Source organism: Arachis hypogaea, chromosome 10, assembly GCF_003086295.3.
Source record: "Arachis hypogaea cultivar Tifrunner chromosome 10, arahy.Tifrunner.gnm2.J5K5, whole genome shotgun sequence".
Lineage (NCBI taxonomy): Eukaryota > Viridiplantae > Streptophyta > Magnoliopsida > Fabales > Fabaceae > Arachis > Arachis hypogaea.
Genome location: NC_092045.1, coordinates 94703574 through 94726588, shown reverse-complemented (window position 1 = coordinate 94726588; position 23015 = coordinate 94703574). Strand labels below are relative to the sequence as shown.

At 32.6% G+C, this 23015-nt stretch overlaps 1 protein-coding gene across 1 annotated transcript; it reads right to left on the bottom strand.

Moving 5' to 3' along the window:
- Nucleotides 1–15284: 15284 nt before the first annotated feature.
- LOC140175710 (uncharacterized) lies at nt 15285–16818 on the bottom strand. The gene is made up of 2 exons (XM_072204249.1): nt 16347–16818; nt 15285–16123 (listed from the first exon to the last, which is right to left on the bottom strand). Exons 1-2 carry the CDS (start codon nt 16816–16818, stop codon nt 15285–15287), a joined length of 1311 nt encoding a protein of 436 aa, XP_072060350.1.
- Between the last annotated feature and the right edge of the window lie 6197 nt (nt 16819–23015).

The window sequence follows — 23015 nt, the reverse complement described above, 5'->3', positions numbered from 1 at the left end:
AGTATATCCTATTTATAATTTCATTTTCATCACAGTTTTTATTTAATTAGCTAACTTCACTCTACATATATACATGAAAAATTGTGATTGTGTTAGGGGATCTTTGAGAGGCTAAAGGCATATAGAATGAGAATAATGAATTAAGGGGGAAACTATATATGAGGGTGAACTCACTTTAGCTATATAGATGGATGGGAGATATGCTTTTACATTACAGCTGTATAGGATCTCAAGCAAACAAAAGTAGTCAAAAAAGGTTTTAGACCCAGCTTTCTACCTTTTCTCTCAATCTTTTAATTCTATACTACTAAATTACAAATATACTTGAGTATCAAATCTCCTAGCAAGTACAGAAAAAGAATATTACCTAGACGACCAATGATTATGGTGGTGGCATCAGAAGTTTCAGGTTTCCTTTAACTGTAGATGAGGAAAACAACTTATCACATGAATAAGCACACAATAAAAAATTTGAATGAGCTAGAGAAAGTTTTTGCAACTCTATCAATGTGAAATAACTACTGCTAAGTCAAATATTGAAGAATGTCCTAAAAATCAGTATGGTTTGTCCAACCACATGAAAATTAAAACAGATCAAACTCCATTTTTCTCCAAATAAATCCCCCTCCCACCAGAAATTTCAAAGCTGTACCTTTTTTAGGTTAAAAGTCATGTAATTGCTTTCTGCATGGTAAACCAAGTAATTTTATAGCGCACGCAAACTTCAAAACTATAATGTATGCTTTCTGCTTCTTATGTATGCTAGTAGCTCAATTAGCTTAGCTTATTGTATTAGGCATTATTAATTATTATTAACTAATTAAGGTGCTTGAGAGTACCACAAAATCCGCGTTTATTGTGGCTTCAACTGAGTACACTATGAGAGATCCAAGGTCACGATTCTGGAATCTGCAATTCTGATTACCAACGTAGTAATACTTAGAAAATTAAATAATAATATATATTGGGAGAAAATGAAAAATAATTAAACATAAAACAAAAAGAGAAGGGAACAATCATAAAGCAAAGCTACAGGTATATTTTTCTAATGGGTTTGTGAGACTAAAAATTGGATCCTTTGTGATAATTAGCAAACAAACAGACAAAACTTCTTTGATAACATTTTACTTAATTTTCTATCTTAAAATACTCTTCAACATATATATTATATTTTCTAAAATAACATTATACATATGTTATTGTTACAAGCATCTAATAAAAAATATTAGTACTTGTTAATACTTAATACGCTAAGATAAAAAAGTTCTAGTTATGAGAGACATAAAAATTAAGTATAAAGGTACACTAATATAGTTATTAATAGAGGACTAAAGAATATCAAGTATTATCCAACAAGTGGAGTCAGTTATGATTAAGAAAGGTGATGCAAGTGGAAGAAAGATAAAACACAGTGTGTATAAAATAAGAAGAATATGCTGGTTGAAAGAACTTCTAAAGTCTTAAATGAAACTGATTATCATCTTTCAAAATATTATAGAAAAGGAATATGTACTTTAAAATGATGCAACCAACCAATCAGTTCCTTAGTCCAATTTTAGCAGGAGACTTTAAGCTCCTTCAATTAAGGTGCATAAGTTCACAACAGATTTGTTAATAGAATTAATTTAAAGTTTTATTTACACAAGGCATACACCAGTTTGGTCTACTGGCAACCCAGCCTGAAGAATGGAACCAAAAAATCTACTTGCATTCAAAGCCAAACAAATAATTAAAACTAATAGTAAAACTGATATCATAATTCTTATCTTACCTCAACAAACTTTGTTCAAAAGCAATAGTAAGAAATTGGTGAAGTATAAAACTCTGCCTCTGCTATATTATTAGTGGCTGTCTTCTCATATGAGATATGCTCTAATAAATAAATACTATTAATTAATAACATCATCAGCACTAACAATTAATGAAATTAAAACCATGTAAGAAGGAAACAATCAAAAAGGAAACCACACATGTATCCATTAACTAAAGAAAAATGGACAACATATAATTATTATATAATAAGATTTAACTAACAAATTATCTTATAATGGTGTATAATACAGCTTATAAAAACAAGCAGCAACTTTAAAAGTTAAAATTGCCCTGTGAACACACTGGGATGGGGATGGGACCCATGGAAGCAAAAAAGCGCGCATGCTATCCTATGATCCTCAGAAAAATGTTGATAAATTAAGTAACATTCAAAAAAATAACAATGATCTTCCAGGTAGAAAAAAAAGCCTCATGAAAAAGAATCAAATAATCGAGAAGTGATTGAAATTGAAGAAATAAACGTGGCTGGCATTCTTTCCAATTCCTGTTTGTTCGAACAATGCAATACTGAAATATAATAAACAACACAATCCTAAAATATATTCCATTAGAAAATAATCTAATATAACATAATTCTAATATTTTTTTATCAATTATCATGTCTTCCCTACCTCGTTTCCAAGATTCCTTATCAACACAAATGAAAAACAATTAAAAAAATACAGAACAAGAGGGAGTATCAGTACGAAAGTTGCATCAGAACTGAAGAGGCGAGAATTTATTGTTAACAAAGAAGAAATATTAACAAATTAATTGGGAAGAAGAAGAAAAAGAAGTACCAACAGCAGTTCAAAGGAGAAATTGGAATGAGAGAATGCGGCATTGAAGAAGAAGCTCGGGAATTAACAGATCTGAACATACGTTGTACCACGGCAACTACGGTGGCATCGACGGCAGAAACTGTGGCGACAACGGTGGTGAAGACTGTGGTGGTAGCAAGGGCGACAGTATAAAGAACAAATTTGATCCAAAAACACGTTGATAGAAGAGGTGGCTCGATCCAGAAGCTCTCTACTGCAATGAACACGACAGTGGTAATGGCGCCGACAATGAAAATGGCAGCGAAAATGGCGGTGAACCTGGCAGTAGAAAATCTAGGGTTCCATAGCCACTCTCTCAGCTAACTAAACGCCTTTCATTTCGGAAATGAGGAAAAATGAGATTTGTTTCCTAAATTTTGAATTTTAATTAATTATGGGTGGGGGTTTTTAAAATTGCCATAAATAAAATATATTGTGGAGGTTTTTAAAAACCTCCACTAAAATATTCCCACAAACAAATATTAATCTTGTAGTGTTCCTGAGAATTGCCAAGAACTGAGCAATTTGCTCCTCCTTAGGCTCCTCTTGCACGTCCAAAGAGGGATGTTCTTTAGGCTCCTCTTTCTGCATAGGGGCATGCCTGGTGATATTCCCTGTCTCCTCATGAGCCTTGTTCTCCTTCAGTTCCTCAGTAGCAAACTATGCCTTAGGTTCGGCCTTAGCTTCCACAGTGAGGGCCTTGCACTCTTTCTTTGGATTCACTTTCATGTTGCTGGGAAGAGTGTTCGAGGGAATCTCTGGGATCCTCTTGCTCAGCTGAGCCACCTGTATCTCCAAGTTCCTGATGGATGACCTAGTTTCTGCCATGAAACTGTGAGTGGTCTTGGAGAGGTTAGAGACTATAGTAGCCAGGTCAGAGAGGCTCTGTGTGGGAGTCTTCATCTGCTGCTGTGAAGGTTGGAATGGTCTGTTGTTGAACCAGTTCTGGTTCATTCCACCCTGATTGTTACTGAAACCTTGTTGAGGCTTCTGTTGATCTCTCCACCCAAAGTTGGGGTGGTTCCTCCATCCCTGATTGAAAGTATTTGAATAGGAATTATTGTTGGAGTTTCTATAGGAGTTTTTCATGTAGTTCACCTCCTCCATTGTGATCCAGGAGTTATCACCAGCGTCTACTTTATACGCTATTTCTGGACAATAAGCAGCTCAATTCTTTCTTCCACTCAAGTGCTGAGAGATCATGTTGACCTGCTAGGACATGAGCTTGTTCTGAGCCAAGATGGAGTCTAAGGTTTTCACCTCCAGGACTCCTCTCTTCTGAGCTGCCCCATTGTTCACAGGGTTCCTCTCAAACGTGTACATATACTGGTCGTTGGCAACCATGTCTACGAGTTCCTGCGCCTCTTCAGGCGTCTTCTTCAAGTGGAGGGATCCACTTACATAGTGGTCTAATGACATCTTGGGCATCTCAGATAGGCCATCATAGAAGATTTCTAACATGGTCCAATCTGAGATCATGTCAGGAGGACATCTCCTGATCAGTTGCTTGTATCTTTTTCAAGCTTCATAGAGGGATTCACCTTCTTTTTGTCTGAAGGTCTAAACTTTTACCCTAAGCTTGCTCAGCTTCTAAGGTGGAAAGAACTTGGTCAAAAACCCATTGACCACCTTTTCCTATGTGTCTAGGCTTTCTTTAGGCTGAGAATCCAGCCATAGCCTTGCTCTGTCCCTTACAGCAAAGGAGAAGAGCATGAGCTTGTAAACTTCTGGATCCACTCAATTAGTCTTGACAGTGTCATAGATTTAAAAGAAATCAGAGATGAATTTGTTGGGGTCTTCCTACGGAAGTCTATGAAACTAGTAATTCTATTGTACTAGAGTGACTAGTTGAGGCTTCCGCTCAAAGTTACTTGCGCCAATGGCAGGAATGGAGATGTTACGCCCATAGACGTCAGAATTGGATGCAGTATAAGATCCAAGGACCTTTCTTGCATCTCCTCCAGCTTCTAGATTAGCTGTCATTGTTGTATCTGTAGCTTCTTGCTCAAGAGCTTTTGTGAGGTTACCTCTTGCTCTGCTAGCTAGGGCTTGCTGCAAACGTCTTCTTAAGAGTCTTTCAGGTTCAGGGTCAGGGTCAACAAGGGCTTCCGTATCCCTATTCCTGCTCATAAACAAAAAAAAGAGACCAAGAAAAGTAAAAGAATAGAATCTCTTATGTTAGAGTATAGAGAGCTCCTTGTGAGATACTTAGGTAAAGAGAAAAGAAAAAAGAGGTGTCTTTGATTCAAAGGGAGTTTTCGAAAATAAAGAGAGAGAAAGAATTGAGAATTTTCAAAAAAGAAGAGAGAGAAAGAGGTAGGAGATTTTCAAAAAAAGAGGAGAGAAAAAGAAGAATTAAAGAGACACCAAACTGTTAAAATTAAAATAAAACAAACAAGTACCTAACTAACAAGATTTTGAAAACAAAGATAAAAGATTTGATTTTAAAAATTAAAAACAAGAAGTTTAAAAGGAATTTTTGAAATTCAAAAATTAAAAAGATTAGGCCAAAAAAGAGAGAAACAAGATAAGATAAGATTAGATTTTAAAAATTTAAGACAGGAGATTTGATTTTGAAATTAAAAAGAGAAAGTCAAAGAAAGATTTTGAAATTCAAATTTTAAAGAAAGAAGAACTAACCAAATACTAAATTTTTAGAATTTGAGTTAAAAAGAAAGATAAGATAACAAAATTTTAAAATCAAAGAAAAAGATAAGATAAAGATTAAAGATAAAAATATAAACAAAAAAATAAAATTAAATGAAAAGATATCAATAGGTCACCAAACTTAAAAATTTTGAAATTAAACAACAATAAATTCAAAAAACTTAAAAGCAAAAACACTAAACTTAAAAATTTTGAAATCAAACAAGGAAAAATACAAAGAAAAATTCGAACACAAAGAAAGACAACAGGAACAATTTTCAAAAACTCAAAAAAAGAAACAAAAACCATAGGGACACCAAACTTAATATTTGACACAAGACTGAGACAAAAGAAAAAAAGGACTAAAGATGAAAATATTTTTGAAAAAAAAATTGTTTTTTAAAAAGGAATATAAGAAACACAAAAAGAAAAATAGTAAAAAGTACATGATCTAAGCAGCAAGACAACCGGTAGTTTGTCAATCACGAACAATCCTTGGCAACGGTGCTAAAAACATGGTGCGCGATATTAGAACTCGCACAACTAAACCGGAAAGTACACTGGATCGTCCAAGTAATACCTTAGGTGAGTGAGGGTCAATCCCACGAAGATTGTTGGATTGAGCAAGCAATGGTTATCTTGCTGGACTTAGTCAGGCGAATAGAAGAAATAGTGGTTGTTGTAAACTCATGAAATAGAATAATAAAGAAAGCAATTCCAAACTTGTGTAGAAACAATAATGAAAAATCAGTTAAGGCCTCGGAGATGCTTATCCTTCTGGATTAATAGTTCTTACTGAATACTTTAACAATGAGTGATTCATTCAATGGCAAGGCTATAAGTGATTAAAGGCAAGGTCAGTGGTTATTAATCTCTTATGATCCACACCAAACACCAGGGTCAATGGTCATTCGATCTAAACGATGGTGAAGCTCACACAATTCAATCTCTAATAATCCTACTCAAAATGCCACAGACAAGGTCAGATCTTCCAAATCGGAGAATGAAGCTCAGGATTCTAGCCTTAGCGCCACAGAAATCTCAATCACCCATGACTAACGAGATTTTATGTCACTTATCCCAATTAGCCCAGATACTCTGTTGGAATCTGTGATGCATTCTCAAGCTGCAGCTCAATACTATCCTGTCAGGGACTCGCAAGAACTCATGTAGAATAAGAGGTCATACTTTTTCTCCAACCCAGATTCATAAGGATAAAGAACAATAATGCATCATAGAATAGAATGAAACATATATTAAAATAGAAAAGTAATAATATTCATCCATGGGAATGAGCAGAGCTCCTATCTTTAACTTAGGAGGTTTAGTTGCTTATACTTTACAGAAAAATAGAGATATGTGTCTGACAAGTTTGAAGATCCTCTAATAAGGGTGATCTTCCTTCTATTTATACGAATAACTAGACCTAAAAAGATATTAATAATAATTATAAATTACAACAATGAAATAGACTAAGCTAAGGAGTGCAAAAATCTACTTCTAGGCCCACTTTGGTTGAGTGTTTCGTCCAAGCCTGGCGTTCAACTTGGGAATTGGCCGTTGAACTCCAGTGAAAGGGTGAGTGCACTGCCTTATGCTCCCTTGGTGGCATTGACGCCAGTTTTGGGCGTTCGACTTGGGTGTTGGTCCTTCTTGGGCGTTAAACGCCAGAAATGGGGCAAGTTGGGCGTTCAATCCTCGTTTTGGGCAGTTCTTTCCAAAGAAAAGTATAAACTATTATATATTTTTGGAAAGATATGAAAGTTAGCTTTCACACTCTATTGCGAGCATGTCAATTTGACCTCTGTAGCCTAAGATATATTCGTTGGAATGCATAGAGGTTAGGATTTGACAAAATCTTCTATCCTTTTTTTGCCTCTGAATCAGACTATGCCAAAACTTGTCAATTTCATCCAAAAATTACCTTAAATCCTAAGAAAAACACAAAAACTCAAAGTAGCATCCAAAAAGTGAATTTTGTACTAAAACATATTAAAACTTAATAAAATATAACTAAAAACACACTAAAAATGCTGTGAAAAAGGTATAAGATGCTTCGTCATCAGTCGCTAGGGAATGAACTTGCTTAGGAATATCATGGATCCAATTCGTCAGCGTTTTTTAGAGCACTGGGGGGCTCTAAATCAGTGTAGGTCAATCCATTGAAGTATGCAACATTATAGTCGTGGAAGATCCACCGGTAGGGGTTATACCATTGTTGGAGCAGGAGGGGTTCTTCACTGGTGCTATCACTATGGGCATCTTGGTAAATTTATTGGAGGAAAATTCATTAGCATTGAAGGCAAATAAGGCCATGAAACATTAAAGAAATTAATGTTTTTTCTTGAAGCACTTAATCAAGAAATTCAAGATAGAGTTCACATAATCTCTATTATTTCTCTAGAAAGTCTTAGAAGGCTAATTCAACACTTCATTCGTTAAGTACAATGGGAGTTTTGATGTGTTACAATTACTCAGTGAAATTATTAATAACATGGAATTGGTGCTAAGTATGTTATTGTCTTAATTGGTGATCTTTAATTTAATCAGTCTTAAAAATTGAAAAAGAAAAGAAAAAAAAGAAAAATGGGGAAGTGCAGGGACAGATGTATTCATGAGGTTGTAAGGGCAACTGTCCCTAGTGAAATTTTAAAAATAGAGAGTAGTTCTTAGTGAAATACCATAATTGCCCCCACTATATAATTAATTTTGCCGCCAGCCCAAAGCCCCAAATCCCTAACTCTTCTTCTTCTCCCTTTCTTCCCAAATCCCAAACTGCTCCAGCCTCCAGGCTCCAGAGTTACTGCCACCAGCCCGCCACTCCGCGTCTCTGCCAGTGTGGTAGTGTCATTGGCTCCCTGTCGCTGACGTCGTTACCCTGTTCAGCATTTCTCCCATGGGGCTCTGTTAGTCCGTCAGTTTCTCCTTGTATCGCCATGATTCTCTCGCGTGGCTCCGTCCTCCATCAGTTTCTCCTTGCATCACCACCGCGCCAAGTCTGGTGGTTCTCAGGTTCTGCCTTCTTTTGCATAACTGTGTTACTCTTCTGTGTCATTGCTTGTGATTTGTGTGGTTTTTCCATTGCGTTCCTCTTCTGTGCTCCTTCCTTTGGCAATTCGGCATCTTGTTCTTCCTTCTTCTTCAGCAAACATCAATCTCTTCTGATTCTTCTTTTTTATTCTACGATCCTCTTCTCTGTTCAATGTTCATTCTTCAGCAGTTCAAGTGTTCAACCTTCATCCTGCTGCCTGTTGCCGCTGGGCACTGCATCGCTACTGCGTCGTTCTTCTAGAGTTCAGTAGTTCAGTCTTAGACTCTTGCCTCTTGGTACATAATTGGGAATTCAAATCAACCTATCAAAGAGTGGTAAATACCAAATAATTCTCAAGTCTACCCTGTAACCAATTATTTATAGCATATGTACATTATAAATAATAAGCTTTTGGCACTACAAAAAAGGCGCTAATTTGTGGGGTTTTTTTTTATTTTGCGGGAGTTTTTAACTCCCGCAAGTTGTGTAACGTCGGTTTCAAGAACTGACAAAGTTAGGTGTCCTGCAGTTTAGTTACGGGAGTTTTTAAAAAACCGACACTATGTCAAATTTGAATTGCGGGGGTTTTTCATCCTCCGCAAATTGTGGTGGTTTTCAGTATATTGCGTCGGTTTTCGAAGGCATCCAGTTAGTTTATTCTGCGGCGGTCTTGATTGACATTGTGGGGGTTCTTAACCCCTACAAAATTAAAAGACTAAAAATTGTTTTTTATATATGTGAGAATTATAAACCGCCTCAATTTAAAAATTACTACACAAATAATACTACCATAATATTTTTATTATGCACATATATAGTTTTTTATTTCATAAGATATTAATAAATATGGAAAATTTTAATACTAATAAATTCATATAAAATATAAATGTAATTCATAACTCGTTGTAATGAATAATAACATTTTTATACTATAATAAAATGCATAATATCTTAATTAACATTGTCTTCATATATCAATTCCTAAAAATTAAAAATGTTAAAATTCAATAAATTCACAACTACCACTAATAAGTTCACTATTTGAATAAGTTTGTTTAGTAAATAAAATCTAACATAATATCCTAAAAAAAGAAAAAGAATTCACAACTAATCAGTCTTTGAAATAACACTAAACAATATCTTCACGATTTTCATTGCTTCCACCTGATGATGATGTTCTTCCTGTTGTTGGTGTAATAGTTTCATTCTCAACATCATTAGCCTAAAATAAATTAGAACAAAAATGTCAACCTAAAAATTACCAACATTTATAGAACTAAAACAATTCAAAAGAAAAAAAATTAAAGTGTAAGAAAACCATTAACCTTTTCAAATGTCAAAAATTTGAACAACAAATTGAAAAGAGTAGAGGTGTGAAGTTAGAATATACGAGACTAACAATGCTAAAACATTAGATTAATGTAACAATTATGATTCATCATAATTTTCAACATGATTAGTGCAACATAAATGCCACAAGAGAAGGCAATTTACCTGAGTTCCGTGGTCAAATATACTAGTAAGTTCAGCAGGAATTCTTCCTTCTTTAGAAAGGAAATAAGCCTTTAGTGCAGTCAATGTCCCATCAAATTTAGACTCTAAACGTTTAAAATCAGCTTGGGAGTAATTGGTAGAAGACATTGAAATTGAAGAATTAGCAAACTGGCCAGGATGATTGGCACCTCTGAAAGTATTAGTAGGTGTAGCTCCCATTCCCAAGCATCGCACCCTACCAGAATGCTCCTCCCCAAACACTTTGCCAATAGCATCATTTGTGGATGGTCCAGATTCATCTTTCTCATTTTGAGTCATAAGTAGTTCAATTTGTTCCTACAATTGAAATTTAAACAACGAAAATATAATAAAATAACATTAAAATTTGTCAGATTCTGAAGTTACATTTTTTTACTAAAATAGACTAATAAATTCAACTTACCGCTATATCCCTTGCTTCATCAGTCACAAAAGACCCATCTTTCTTCTTATGAGTTTCTATATACATTTCTCCACGGCTAATTTTCCACCCAGTTTGTAAAAACTATGTAAAACAATATAAAAAAAAGTTAAGAAGCATAACATAATTTAGTAAAAACAACAAAAATGAATTATAGTTCATACTATTTCATGTCTTTTTCTTGAGATGGGTTTTGAGCCACCAGTATGGGGAATCGTTTGCTTCTTGCGAACTTCTTTGTTTCTCCTACACATCTCCTATAAAAAAATAAAAATGAAGATTAAAGAATTGATCACATATTAATATTAATTTTAAAAGAGAAAGCATGTTACCATTGTAGAAGGTAGAAACCGATATTGAATGAAGGATGCCCATTGATCTCTGTCGATGCCAACTGGGACATTATCAATGATTGCTTGTCTACTCATACATGGATCATAAAACTCATTCCACAACTTAATTCTATGTTGTGACCACTTTTTTGCAAGGCTCAAAAAGAAATTTCGACTATCAAAAAGAATTTTACATAAATAACAAGATGTCATTATTACTGTATAACTTTAATAGGCATTTGATATAAATAAATATTCATAATACATACCTTCAGCAAGTTACTAAAACACTCTTCAAACCTAGATCGAGGTATACCTAGAGATCCTGACCACTTTGAGAAATTGATTGGAAATAACTTACAATCAACTGCTAATGTCCCTAAATATCTAGCAAGTAAATCTTGGCTTTCCCCAATAGCTTGTTGATCTTCAAAGTTTACAATAACTTGCTCATCTCTAGATAAGTTATTCATTTCTTTAACTTTTAGCCTTCTAGTCCTAATAGTTCCATCTGTGCCTTTATTTGCATATAAAAAATAAGTTATGAGAAATAATACGAGATTAATAAACTAAATTAGTGACAGATATTTCCTATGTAAGTTTTAAAAATTTAAACTAAATTAATTTTTGAACTAAACTAAAAAAATAAAAAAAAAACTCTTTGTATACAAAATTAATTATGTGTAAGAACAAATAGAGAATGTTTCCTATGTTGGGGAATAAGCTTACTCAAAGTAATCTAAGAATACTTATTACTCCTTGTCTTGTCTGGTGAATCATAGGTGATATTGAAATATGAGCAATTTTAAGTAACTTAATATATGACACATACACCATACACCAGTCTCTATATATATATATACATATCAGGATCAACATATAATTTGTCAAAGACTGTAACCTAATAAATGTTTTTTATTTGAATTTAGAAAATGAGAAGTGGTATATATTCTATTCCAGTTTCCAGATTTGATCATATATATAGTTGGGACTGAAAAACATAAAATATTAAACAGTGGAATAGGAAATTTAATTAGTTTTGTCACACTTACCAATGGCCAAATTGGATTGAGATATCAGTTAATTAAGAATGCAATTTGGCTACCTTAATTATTGGATATGATCATTATATTATTCAAATCATAAAGTAATTAACTGGACATCCAATTAATTAAGAGAGATAGAGAGAGCAATTCACACATTGACATGTTCCATTCTAAAAGTCCGAATGGTACATAATGTGATTTCATAAAACGTTGAACAATACAAATGCATATAACCTTGTTCTCTAGTAATAATATAGGAGTAGTACTATTTCATATTTTCATTTTCTGACTCGAGAGTTGGGTAAAAAATATAAGAAATATTTTGGGCTAAATTTCCAGACAATTGAAATTTTTAACATATAGCTTCAACTAAATAAACTTTAGCATCATTCAATCATAGCAATATAGAACAATGAATGATTGGAACTATGTATCTTATGTTATTATTTTATTATGTGAGATGTGATACGTGTAATGAATCTATATGTTAAGAGAATATTAAAAAAATTTTAAACGCATTACAGAAACCATAATTGAGTAATTAATATTAAAAGACAAATCCTTCTATTAAATTCTTATTTCCAATAATTAAAATTGCAAAACGATATATAAAAAGAAAATATATAAAAGGACTTAATACTTTTTTAAACAAAATCCATCTGTATTGTAGAAATCCGCCCTCTCCTTGTTTCTTTTGTTGTAAGAAAACTTTAAAAATAAACCAAGTTTATTGATTCAAAAAATTTATTTAAACCTGCCGAATAAGTATACAACTCAAATACTTTTTTTTCTTTATTTTAAAATAAGTATCCTTTTTAAAACTTGACTTATTTTAAAACGGAAGAGTATAATGGAATAAACTTGATTATTTTAAAACACTATTGATTAAACTACCTCTATACAGGATTCAGTTTTAAATATTGAAAACATGTGTATTCCAACAAACTAAAAAATGCTATATATAATTTAAACTTACATTAATAAAAAGCATTAGATCTATACATATTGGCATACTGTATATTCAGAAATTATTTTATCACTTCTCTACTTTTATACAGGAAATTGCATAAAAAAAAATATAACATATAAAGATTGAAATATAATCATTTGCATTTATTTAGAAATCAATTATCTAGAAACTTGTCATGAGACAACAAATTTATTGTGCACCGTACCTATTGTCTCCACTGTCCAATATTCAGAAGATTGGCGTCCACCAAAGTGCCTAGTATGTTCCTGGGATCCTTGGTTAGGAAGTAAGTAATCCATAGTATTATCCGGATTGCCTTGCATTATGGAATCATGATTAGGTGGTGAGCTATCCGTAGGTGAATTGTGTACTATGTCCTCATTAGATTGATCAAAACCCCTTTCAGGTTGAGAAACTGATTTCAGCGGATTAGTAAAATGTTTACACTTCGGCATTGCTACAGATACATTTAACAACGAAAATTTTGATAAATTAACTCAAAAAGCATGTTATATTCACACAAAATTAGGCTAAAGATAAACTTTATGAAGAAATCAAAGGATTAATCATAACCTTAAATTAACAAATATAAGCTTAAACCTTAGATTTCTCATTATCAGTCAACTACGTCATCAATCAATTGGTTTGTTGCCAACTGCACATATTCATCACTGTTACCAAAAAATTGATCAAGAGCCTGCTCTTGATGTGGCTCATTCTCATCTGCAACCTCTTCAATTTCATAACCCATTTCATACAAATCTCTTGGTTTTAAATGGACAACAATACTACATCCTTTGTTAACGACATCATTTACATAGTACACCATTGATGCTTGTGACGCTAAAATATAAGGCTCGTCTTCTTCGTGTTCACCAGTATGAATGGGCCTATCAAAGTTAACGCAATGAAAATTCCATTGATCTCTTCTATATCCTCTATGTCGAGTAGAATCAGCCCATTTACATTTGAAGAGAACAACAGTGAATCGCCCATAATAGCTAAGCTCAATTATATCCTCCAACATCCCATAATAAGGTACATCACCTTGTCTTAAATTTCTGTCAACTCGACTTGCAACACATGGTGTGCTAGATGTTAAATATACTCCACTATTCTGTGTCCTCAAACCTTCTTCACGAGCAACAGTTCGAAATGTGCAACCATTAATTTTATAAGCACTATATCTCGTTGCATTTGATAATGGGCCTCGTGCTAAAAATTTTATGTCAGTAGACAGCTGTTCTATGATATCCGAGTTCATTATCTGAAATTGGGATAAGTTATGAGGTTTAAAACATTTATATCCTAACAAGCTTCCCATTTCATAAACTCTAATACTTAAGTAACTTACTCGTTTTTCAAACCACGAAACAAAATCCTTAAACACTCTCTTCTCTATGTCTGTGGAGTTCGGTCTCCTTCCCTTTGAGCTTCTTATTATGTATTCCCTAAATTCACTGCATGAAGATTTAAATTGGATTTAGAGTACGACACCAACTAATATATATTATGAATATATTACTACAAATAACCTCAAAGTGTTTGCTCACTTCACATAATCCTTGACGGCTTGACAATTTAGTAACACATATCTATGGGCTTGTAGCTTTTGCTTCTCACTTAAAGTAAAAAATGTACCAGAACTTCCTGCTTTACCCACCGTCGGAAAGAGACAAGATTCTGAGCATCCCCTGTCAAGTGGGTCATCACAAACACGTCTAGGTCTATTGAACCTTGTCTCTATATTCTCAAAATAGCGAGAACAAAAAGTGAGACATTCCTCAGCTAGATATCCTTCGGCTATAGACGCTTCTGCTTGTGCTCTATTTCGTACATGGGATTTTAGATGGCCTAACTCCCTAAAATAATATAAAAAAATCAAGTAAAAATGACATGACAAGAGATGTAACTCTGTTGATATTTAATTCATCATATAAAATATTTTACCTCTCAATAGGATACATATATCGATAATGCACTGGACCTCTGAGCTTTGCTTCCTCTACTAGATAGGTTGTCAAGTGAACCATAACGGTAAAGAATGACGGAGGGAATAACATTTCCAATTGGCAAAGGACGATCACTATGCTTTGTCGGAGCTTGTCAAGTTCAGAAGTACTTAAGCTTTTCCCACAAAGGATCTTAAAGAATGAGCCAAACTCAACCAATACCGCGGTAACATGATCTGGCAGTAAATGACGAATTGCTATTGGTAATAATTCCTCCAAAAGAATATGGCAGTCGTGACTTTTCAATCCAAAAATTTTTTTCTGTCCTTCATCAACACATCTCGAAATGTTACTTGAATATCCATCTGGTAGCACAACATTCTTCAAAGCTGAAAGAAATAGCTTCTTCGTATCACGTGTTAGTGAAAATAAAGATGAATGATATGATCCATTGTCACGTGGCCAGAGATCTCGCCTTATGCCCATTTCTTTCAAATCTTTCCTTGCCTTGAAATTGTCCTTTGATTTTGCTTTATCATTAAGCAAAGTGTACAAAATGTTATCACACACATTCTTCTCAATGTGCATAAAGTCCAGATTATGACGCAACGAATTGGTTTTCCAGTACGGAAGATCAAAGAAAATGCTTCGCTTGTTCCACTGCTTGACTTCTCGTCGAGGTCTCTTCCCACTACTATGGGATTCTTCTCGTTGCTGATCTCATGTTTCAACATCCTGTTCTTGTTCAAGAATGTCAACACCTGATAACTTCTTAGGTGGACCACGCTCCTCTGTGCTTTCGTCAAAACGAACACAGTTCAGTCTAAATTTATGATTTCTTCCCAAAAAACGTCTATGACCCATGAAGCACCATTTAGAACTATGACGGAGATAACAAGGATAAAAATCAAAGTTACACGTGGGACAAGCGAAACCAGTGTGTGTGTTCCAACCAGATAGCATACCTAACCCAGGAAAATCACTTATTGTCCACATAAGAACTGCATGCATTCTAAATGTGTTTTCAGATGATGAGTCAAAGGTCTCCACACCATCATTCCACAAATCTTTCAATTCATCTATAAGGGGCTGCAAGTACACATCTATATTATTTCCCGAAGACTTCTTTCCTAGAATAATCATTGATAAGATGAACGAAGTGTGATTCATACACATCCAAGGCGAAAGATTGTATGGAATCAGGAACACAGGCCAAACGCTATTAGTAGAACTCAAGGCTCCAAAGGGATTAAAACCATCAGTTGCAAGACCTAAGCGAACATTTCGTGGCTCTTCGGCAAACAAAGTGTGCGTTGCATTAAAATCCTTGCATGCTTGGCCGTCCCTTGGATGTCTCAGTAATCCATCTCTTGCAGGTGCAGAATTATGCCATTGCATGTGCTCAGCCGTCTTGCTAGACATATATAATCTTTTCAACCTTGGCTTCAGTGGAAAGTATCGCAAAACTTTTACAGCTTGCTTTTTCTTTTTTTTCTTAGGGCTCCATCTAGATATACCGCAATACTTGCATGTGTCTTGTATGTTATCTGGATTGTCATCTAGATATAACAATACAATCGTTTGGGCAAGCATCTATCTTAGTATATTCCAGGCCAAGTTTGCAAATTACTTGCTTGGCCAAATAAAAACTAGAAGGCAACTGTATTCCATTAAATGTATCTCTCAACAAATTCAATATCATAGTCATGGCCTTATCACTTATTCTACACGAAACCTTTATGTGATACAATTTAATTATAAACTCCAACTTTGTGCATTTACTGCCCTCATGCAACTTTTCATTTCCGTCTCTTACAAATTCATTGAACTCGCTACCATCATCAAAAGAGGCTTCATGTAATCTTTCATCTGCGATGTCTTCGCCTCCATTGTCTATAACTACATCATTCACTCCCGTTATACCTTCATCCCCATGGTGGCCGAATGCATCATTGATTAATGTGTTTAATGGATTCTCTTGATATGGTGTCGCTTGCACTTCTATACTACTTGACTCAGCAGGTTGTATCTCACCATGACGATTCCAAACAAGATAGTTCTTGGGAAACGGCTTTAAGAGCAAGTGATCCTGAACTGTGTCTCTTTTATGCCATTTTCCAAATGCACACCGTGGACATGGACAACATATTCTATCCGAAATGGCCGCTCTCGCAAAAGCAAAATCAAGGAATCCATTTATGCCTTCTTGGTATTCTTTTGATGTTCGAGGTTTTTCAATCCAAGTCCTATCCATTTGTAACTAATTTATGCAACCAAAAAGTAAACTAAGTTGTAACATTGAAAAGGAATAATTAATTTATTTTGGTACAGTAATTAATACATTAAAACTCGTTATCATAATCATTATAATCAGTAATTTATTTTTGAATGCTATTTTATGTCTCGTTTATTTTTTTATTTTTTTTACACAAATATTTTATTATACATTTAAGTATGGGTGGTGTTTTATTGGTGTAGATTAATAGAGATTTTTTACAACTTACAACTTTTTAAGTTTTAATATTTTAAACTAAATTCTAAGTATATTTTTTCATATAACCTTTAAGGACTTGAATAATTATTTTATATGTAATTAATTTCGTTTTATTTTATACTTTGTTAGTTTTTTAATTCAATTTTTATCAAAAATATATTCAATAAATATTATAAGTTTTTATGTCAACCATTCTAACTATAAAAAGTTAAGTTCTAATTTAATTATTGAATATTTTAAACCCTCAAGACTTGAAGAATACCATTTTAAAGTATTTTAAAATATTTATTTATACAATTAATCATTTTTTTTAGTCGGTGAGAAACTCTAAAAAGAGTTATATTTTATAAATTTTGTTTACATGTAAATGTTACTATGTGTTTTTTATGTTTAAGTTTTAGCTGTTTAGAAATATTATTGAAGTTTCGTCATGTCAATCAATTAAATAAACCGAAAACTAGAAAAACAAAAAAAGCACTAGAACCTAGAAGGGATGATAAGTATTTCAAAAATTAAATTCCAAAAAATGAGATACATAGAATTTTAACAATTATAACTTTTTTATTCAGAATAAAGAACATGTAACTACTTTATTGAGTCAAAGAGTTACCTTGTAAAAGGATTCGATAGAATAAATTGGGCTAGAACCGAATGTATCCGTGAAATAGGAGCAACAAATATGCCAAATCAACTATTCAGATACTGCAAGAAGAATTTTCAAAAAAAATATTAAAATAGTTTAGTATAAGCATCAGCAAATGAAAACTTTTATTTTGAATAACAAAATGCGATAAAAAAAACTCAATTATCAAATACAAAAATGTTTCCCTTTATTTTAACTTCAATTAAGACAGGATGAACTCAATTTGAATACAAAACTGACACAGCGAGACAAACATTACAACTTTTGCATTCCAAGATAAATAAAAACTCAAGGGTCATTGTTATTATCGTTACCATATGCGTATTAATCAAATAAAAAAGAATGCATCTTAAGCATGTAACTAATGATTTGTTATTAATTAGTAGTACATGATAATATAATTCATACCACTAATAATAATAACTGTGAGTAATTGTGGCACTAACTCGTAGATATAGATGGCAAGGTATTCTATGGAGTTTTTAAGAAGAGATTCATTAGATGGAGTTATCAAAATAAGTTAAAACTAAGTATTTCTGTTTTTTATATTCACAAGTTAATCATCAAGATTTTCTCATTTTATCTACAAATACCTAATTTTCCTTAATCAATTCCCACAAATGAAATTTGCAACGTTGAATTGTACGTGACAGGTTATGAAAAAATCCAGCTGTTGGTATAACAAGAATAAGAAAAATAATTTCTTCCAGTCTAGAACATCATGCTAGGTATAGGAGAGGAAAACAAAAAAAGTTATTTATAAAAATTGAAAACTTTAAATTTCTCATATTAGATTTGTTTCAAAGTTTTTCAGCAGACTTTAATTGAAAAATAAGAAATGTCCAAGTTAATGAAGCATGAAGTATTTTTTGTTTCAAATGAGCTTGGAGTATCTAAATACCATTTCACCTTTCAACAAGCTAAATATCAAATTCAAAAAAATCTATAACATATAACAGATTACTAAGATATTATTTTCAATCTCCACTCATAGAGTTCTAAAAAATTATTGATCTCATCAAAGCCTACAGCCAAATATCAATTGAAGGCTTATGCTACGTTTTTTTTGTCTTTTCCTTTGATGTATTAGTAGTTCATAGTCCTCCAATTTTCTATTAAATAAGCCTACATAGTAGAAGTACTCTAGTAGGAATCAAAACTATTAATATACCATATATAGTACTCAGCCAAGAATTTAATTAAGAATCTTAAGACGTTGTCTTCTTTTTGGAACCTAGTTAGTAGTATAATAATAGATAGATATAGATAACATTTTATCATGGTAACATGGACTTGGGAGTCAAATTGATTATATAATCTTGATATATGAGAAACAAAAAGAAAAGAATATTACAAATTCATCAAAATTTATTGTTCTTTGTTATTAATTAGTGATTAATATTTAAAAGTACGAGTATATTATTAAATTATTAAATTAAAAAAATTAAATTAATAACTAAAATAATAATAAAAAATAATAAATTTAATCTAAAATTTCTCACAAAAGAACATAACATAGTGACACCAATAAAATGAAATAAAATGTGTGGTTTAACAACTCGCATAACGGCATTTGAATTGGAAAGAAAAGAGTAGTGCAACAGATTTGAATTGGAAAGAAAGCTTCTAGAAGTTATATGAGCAAGGATACGTATCAACAAAAATTGAGAGAAATAGATGAAGCATTGAGCAAATACGTTTTGTGGAGTCATTCTTCCTCTTTTCCACAATTAAGTTATTATTCTAGATATATATTTAGTAAAATTTCACCAATATTGAGAAGTGATGAGAAGACAATGAGTTGGATAAGAAAAGTAGTGAATATATTTTATGTTTTTTATGAGAAGGAATAACAACTCTAATCTAAATTGTTCAGCCACAATAAGTCATTCAGCAAGAACTAACAACAGCTATAGCTAGATAACCAAATTAAATTAACTAAACTATTTTATGCTTTTATCTTTTCAATATCTTTATTTGTATTGAGAAAGAGATTGAAAAAATGCAGAAATAGAGAAAAGGTTCATTGTGAAAGTGAAGAACAAGGAAAAAGTATTTAAAGGCTGTGTCCTATATACAATTTATCCAAAACAAGTACTGATATATTAGCAATCACTAAATCATGAAAAAAGTTTAAACAAGTAGTAATATAAAATTTTTGCGTAAAATAACAGTTGATAAACATTACACTTGCAATTTGCAAGTGACTAAGTTGTATGAGAACATAAATATGATATGAAATGTCTCAATTTTTCAAAGATAACCTTATCCCCACATGATTATTTGTGATCTCCATCAGAAAGTGATGAGTTATTACTGAAAATCACTTGTATCATATATAACAAGTACCCCACATATATGTACTCCGATCTAATAAAAAAGCACCCCGTTTTGGCAACAAATACATTTAAAGAACATTGAAAGCACTATAAGCTCTAAGAACAGACATATACTGTACATCGAAGATATTGTAGTCGACGCACATTACAAATTCTTTTTTTGTGAATTCCCTTTTCTTGTTTATTAATGATTTTTTTTGTTCCTTTTGTATTCAAAATTTTTATTTCTGTTTTCCTTCTATCGATTTAATATGAAGTTTAGAAAAAAAAGTAAAAACAGAACACGGAAGCAGTACAGAATCAAGAATTAGCATTGAAGAGGGACTCAAGCAGCAACTCATTTAAACGGAGGACACATTAACCTAAATAAACAAAGCTCTGTATAACCATGGCAACAAATCCCTCTTTTATTTATCACACATGCAATTCAAATATGAGTATATAAGCCCTAACAATTCCCATCTGTATATGCTACCAAATTGTTACCTTTTGTATAAAAGCACAGCTGCCACTATGAACGCGAACAGCAGCAACAATGACGTGAACAGCAGCAGCAAGAGGAACCCGAACCTGAACCCGAATACTTTGCAGGAACAGCAGCTTTCACACGCGCCCGCTAACAGCAGCAGCAACACTAACGCGAGGCAGAATGATGGACAACAGCAATCAATGAAAAAATTCAAAGAACAAAACAATTACAATGTTAGGAGAGTGGGAGCAAAAAAGGGTGGGAGGAGGCAAAATTGGGTTTCGCAGGAAGAAGAGATTTTTGTGCCTGCAAAATTGTGTGGCCAAAGTGTTTTTAATTTAAGGGGGTTTTTAAAACCCCTAATATTTAAAATTAAAACTCCCGTTAATAAATTTATTAATAAAATAAAAGAAAATATTTTGTTTTCAAATTCAAATTTACAGGATTTTTTTAAAACTTCTGTTAACAAAATCCTATAATATAGCCTTTTTTGTAGTGTGGGGTGGGGATTCATAATAAAGGAATAGTTTGTGTAATATGGTATTGGTCAGGTGGTATTGTGTTGGTTTTCTTGTTAAGTTGAAATAAGAATTTATGAGCAACTAACCAAATCCATTATGTTCATTGAGATTCAAGTTATGTTAGAGTGTTATATTTTTATGTGATTGAATAATAATCAATAGTTAGCACATAGTTCATATGGACGGTACATTCATGATTCACCGAAACCGATATTTGCTTGCTTAGTTGCTTCCATGCTCAGTTAGTTAGTTGGTTTATTCAGTTTATTGTTCATTTGCTTCATTGTTTGATAATTGATAATTTGATATAATTGGTTTAGTAATTGTAAATTTGTGATTGAATTTGTTCTGATGATGTAATTGATAATTTAATTTCATTAATTTATTTGTTAATTGTTTTTGTGTATTGAGTTATTTTGAATTAGGAATTTAGGACATTATTAGTTGCTGGCTTGCTGTTATTGCCTAATGGAAATTAATTTTATTAATTGATCAATTTTGTATTTAAAATTTTTATACTGAACTTTTCAATTTGTGTAGAATTGTGAATTAATTTTATTAATTAATTTAGGTTTATAATTTTATCCTATTAGTAATGGAGAAATATTTCAAAAGAACTTCATCATTGAAGATTGGATCCCAAAACAATTCATCGACATCTTCTAACAAGAGGAGGTTTTTAGAATGCAAAATAGAGAGTCTCATAGTAGATCCAGGATAACGACCAAAGATTTTAAGTTTTCATCCGCATGACAAAGACAAAGTTAGATGTGCATATTTGCAAAAAGGTCCTTGTCAACTAAGGACTCATGATTTTTCGCAAACTGCTTGTGGTTCTTCTTTTCGAAGATTTAATCATAATTGGTTTGATGATTATGGCAATTGGTTAGAGTATAGTATATCAAAAGATGTTGTTTTTTTATCTTTTTTTGTTATCTTATGAAACTTAAGATGGAAGGTGGCGATGCTTTTGTAACCAATGGCTTTTCAAATTGGAAAAAAAAGGAGAGATTACAAACTCATGTTGGGATTCATGATAGTGCTCATAATCAAGTTTGGAGAAAATGTGAAGCACTTATGAAGCCAAAACAACACATTAGTGCTGCTATTGAAAAACAATTTGAGCAAGTTAAAAAGAATTGTCATAAACTTTCTTGTGCAACATAATGAAGAGATTGATCGTGTTTTCAAAAATGCTCATAGGAATATTAAACTAAGAGCACCCTCAATTCAAAAAGACATTATAAGAGCTGCTGCAAGTGAAACGACAAAAGTTATTGTCAATGATCTTGGGGATGAATTGTTTGCTGTTTTGGTTGATGAAGCCCGCAACACTTCTATTAAGGAGCAAATGTCAGTTTGTTTAAGGTATGTGAATAAAGAAGGGAAAGTTAGGGAGCATTTTATTGGTCTTATTCATGTTTCTAATACTAATGCTTTATCTCTAAAATTAGCATTGGAGTCATTATTAGAAACATATAATTTAAGTTTATCAAGAGTACGTGGCCAAGTATATGATGGTGCAAGTAATATGCAAGGAGAATTTAATGGTTTGAAAACTTTGATATTGAAAGAAAATTCTTATGCTTTCTATGTACATTGCTTTATCCACCAACTTCAGTTAGCTCGTGTAACGGTTGCAAAAAATAAGTTAAAATTGTTTTGCTTTTCAATTTGTTAATCAATTAGTACAATGTTGTTGGAGGTTCGTGTAAACGAAAAGATATGCTTCGTGATAGTCAGGAGACTAAGACAATTGAAACATTATAAAGTAGAAAAATTTCTAGTGGACGTGGTTTGAATCAAGAAATAGCTTTGAAAAGAGCTGGAGACACTAGATGGGATTCACACTATAGAACTATACTTAGATTAATTTCTTTGTTTTCTTCCGTGGTTAATGTTCTTGAATATGTTGAGAAAGATGGAAATAATTTAGAACAAAGAGCTGAAAGCATGTCATTTATTGAATGTCATTCAATCCTTTG

Excerpts from the sequence above, each read along its gene's own strand:
- LOC140175710 (XM_072204249.1), bottom strand. The coding sequence starts at position 16,818 with ATGGATAGGACTTGGATTGAAAAACCTCGAACATCAAAAGAATACCAA. Across the intron at positions 16,124-16,346 it reads TGAAAAGTTGCATGAGGGCA|ATGACAATCCAGATAACATA; the intron begins GTAAATGCACAA and ends TGTTATATCTAG.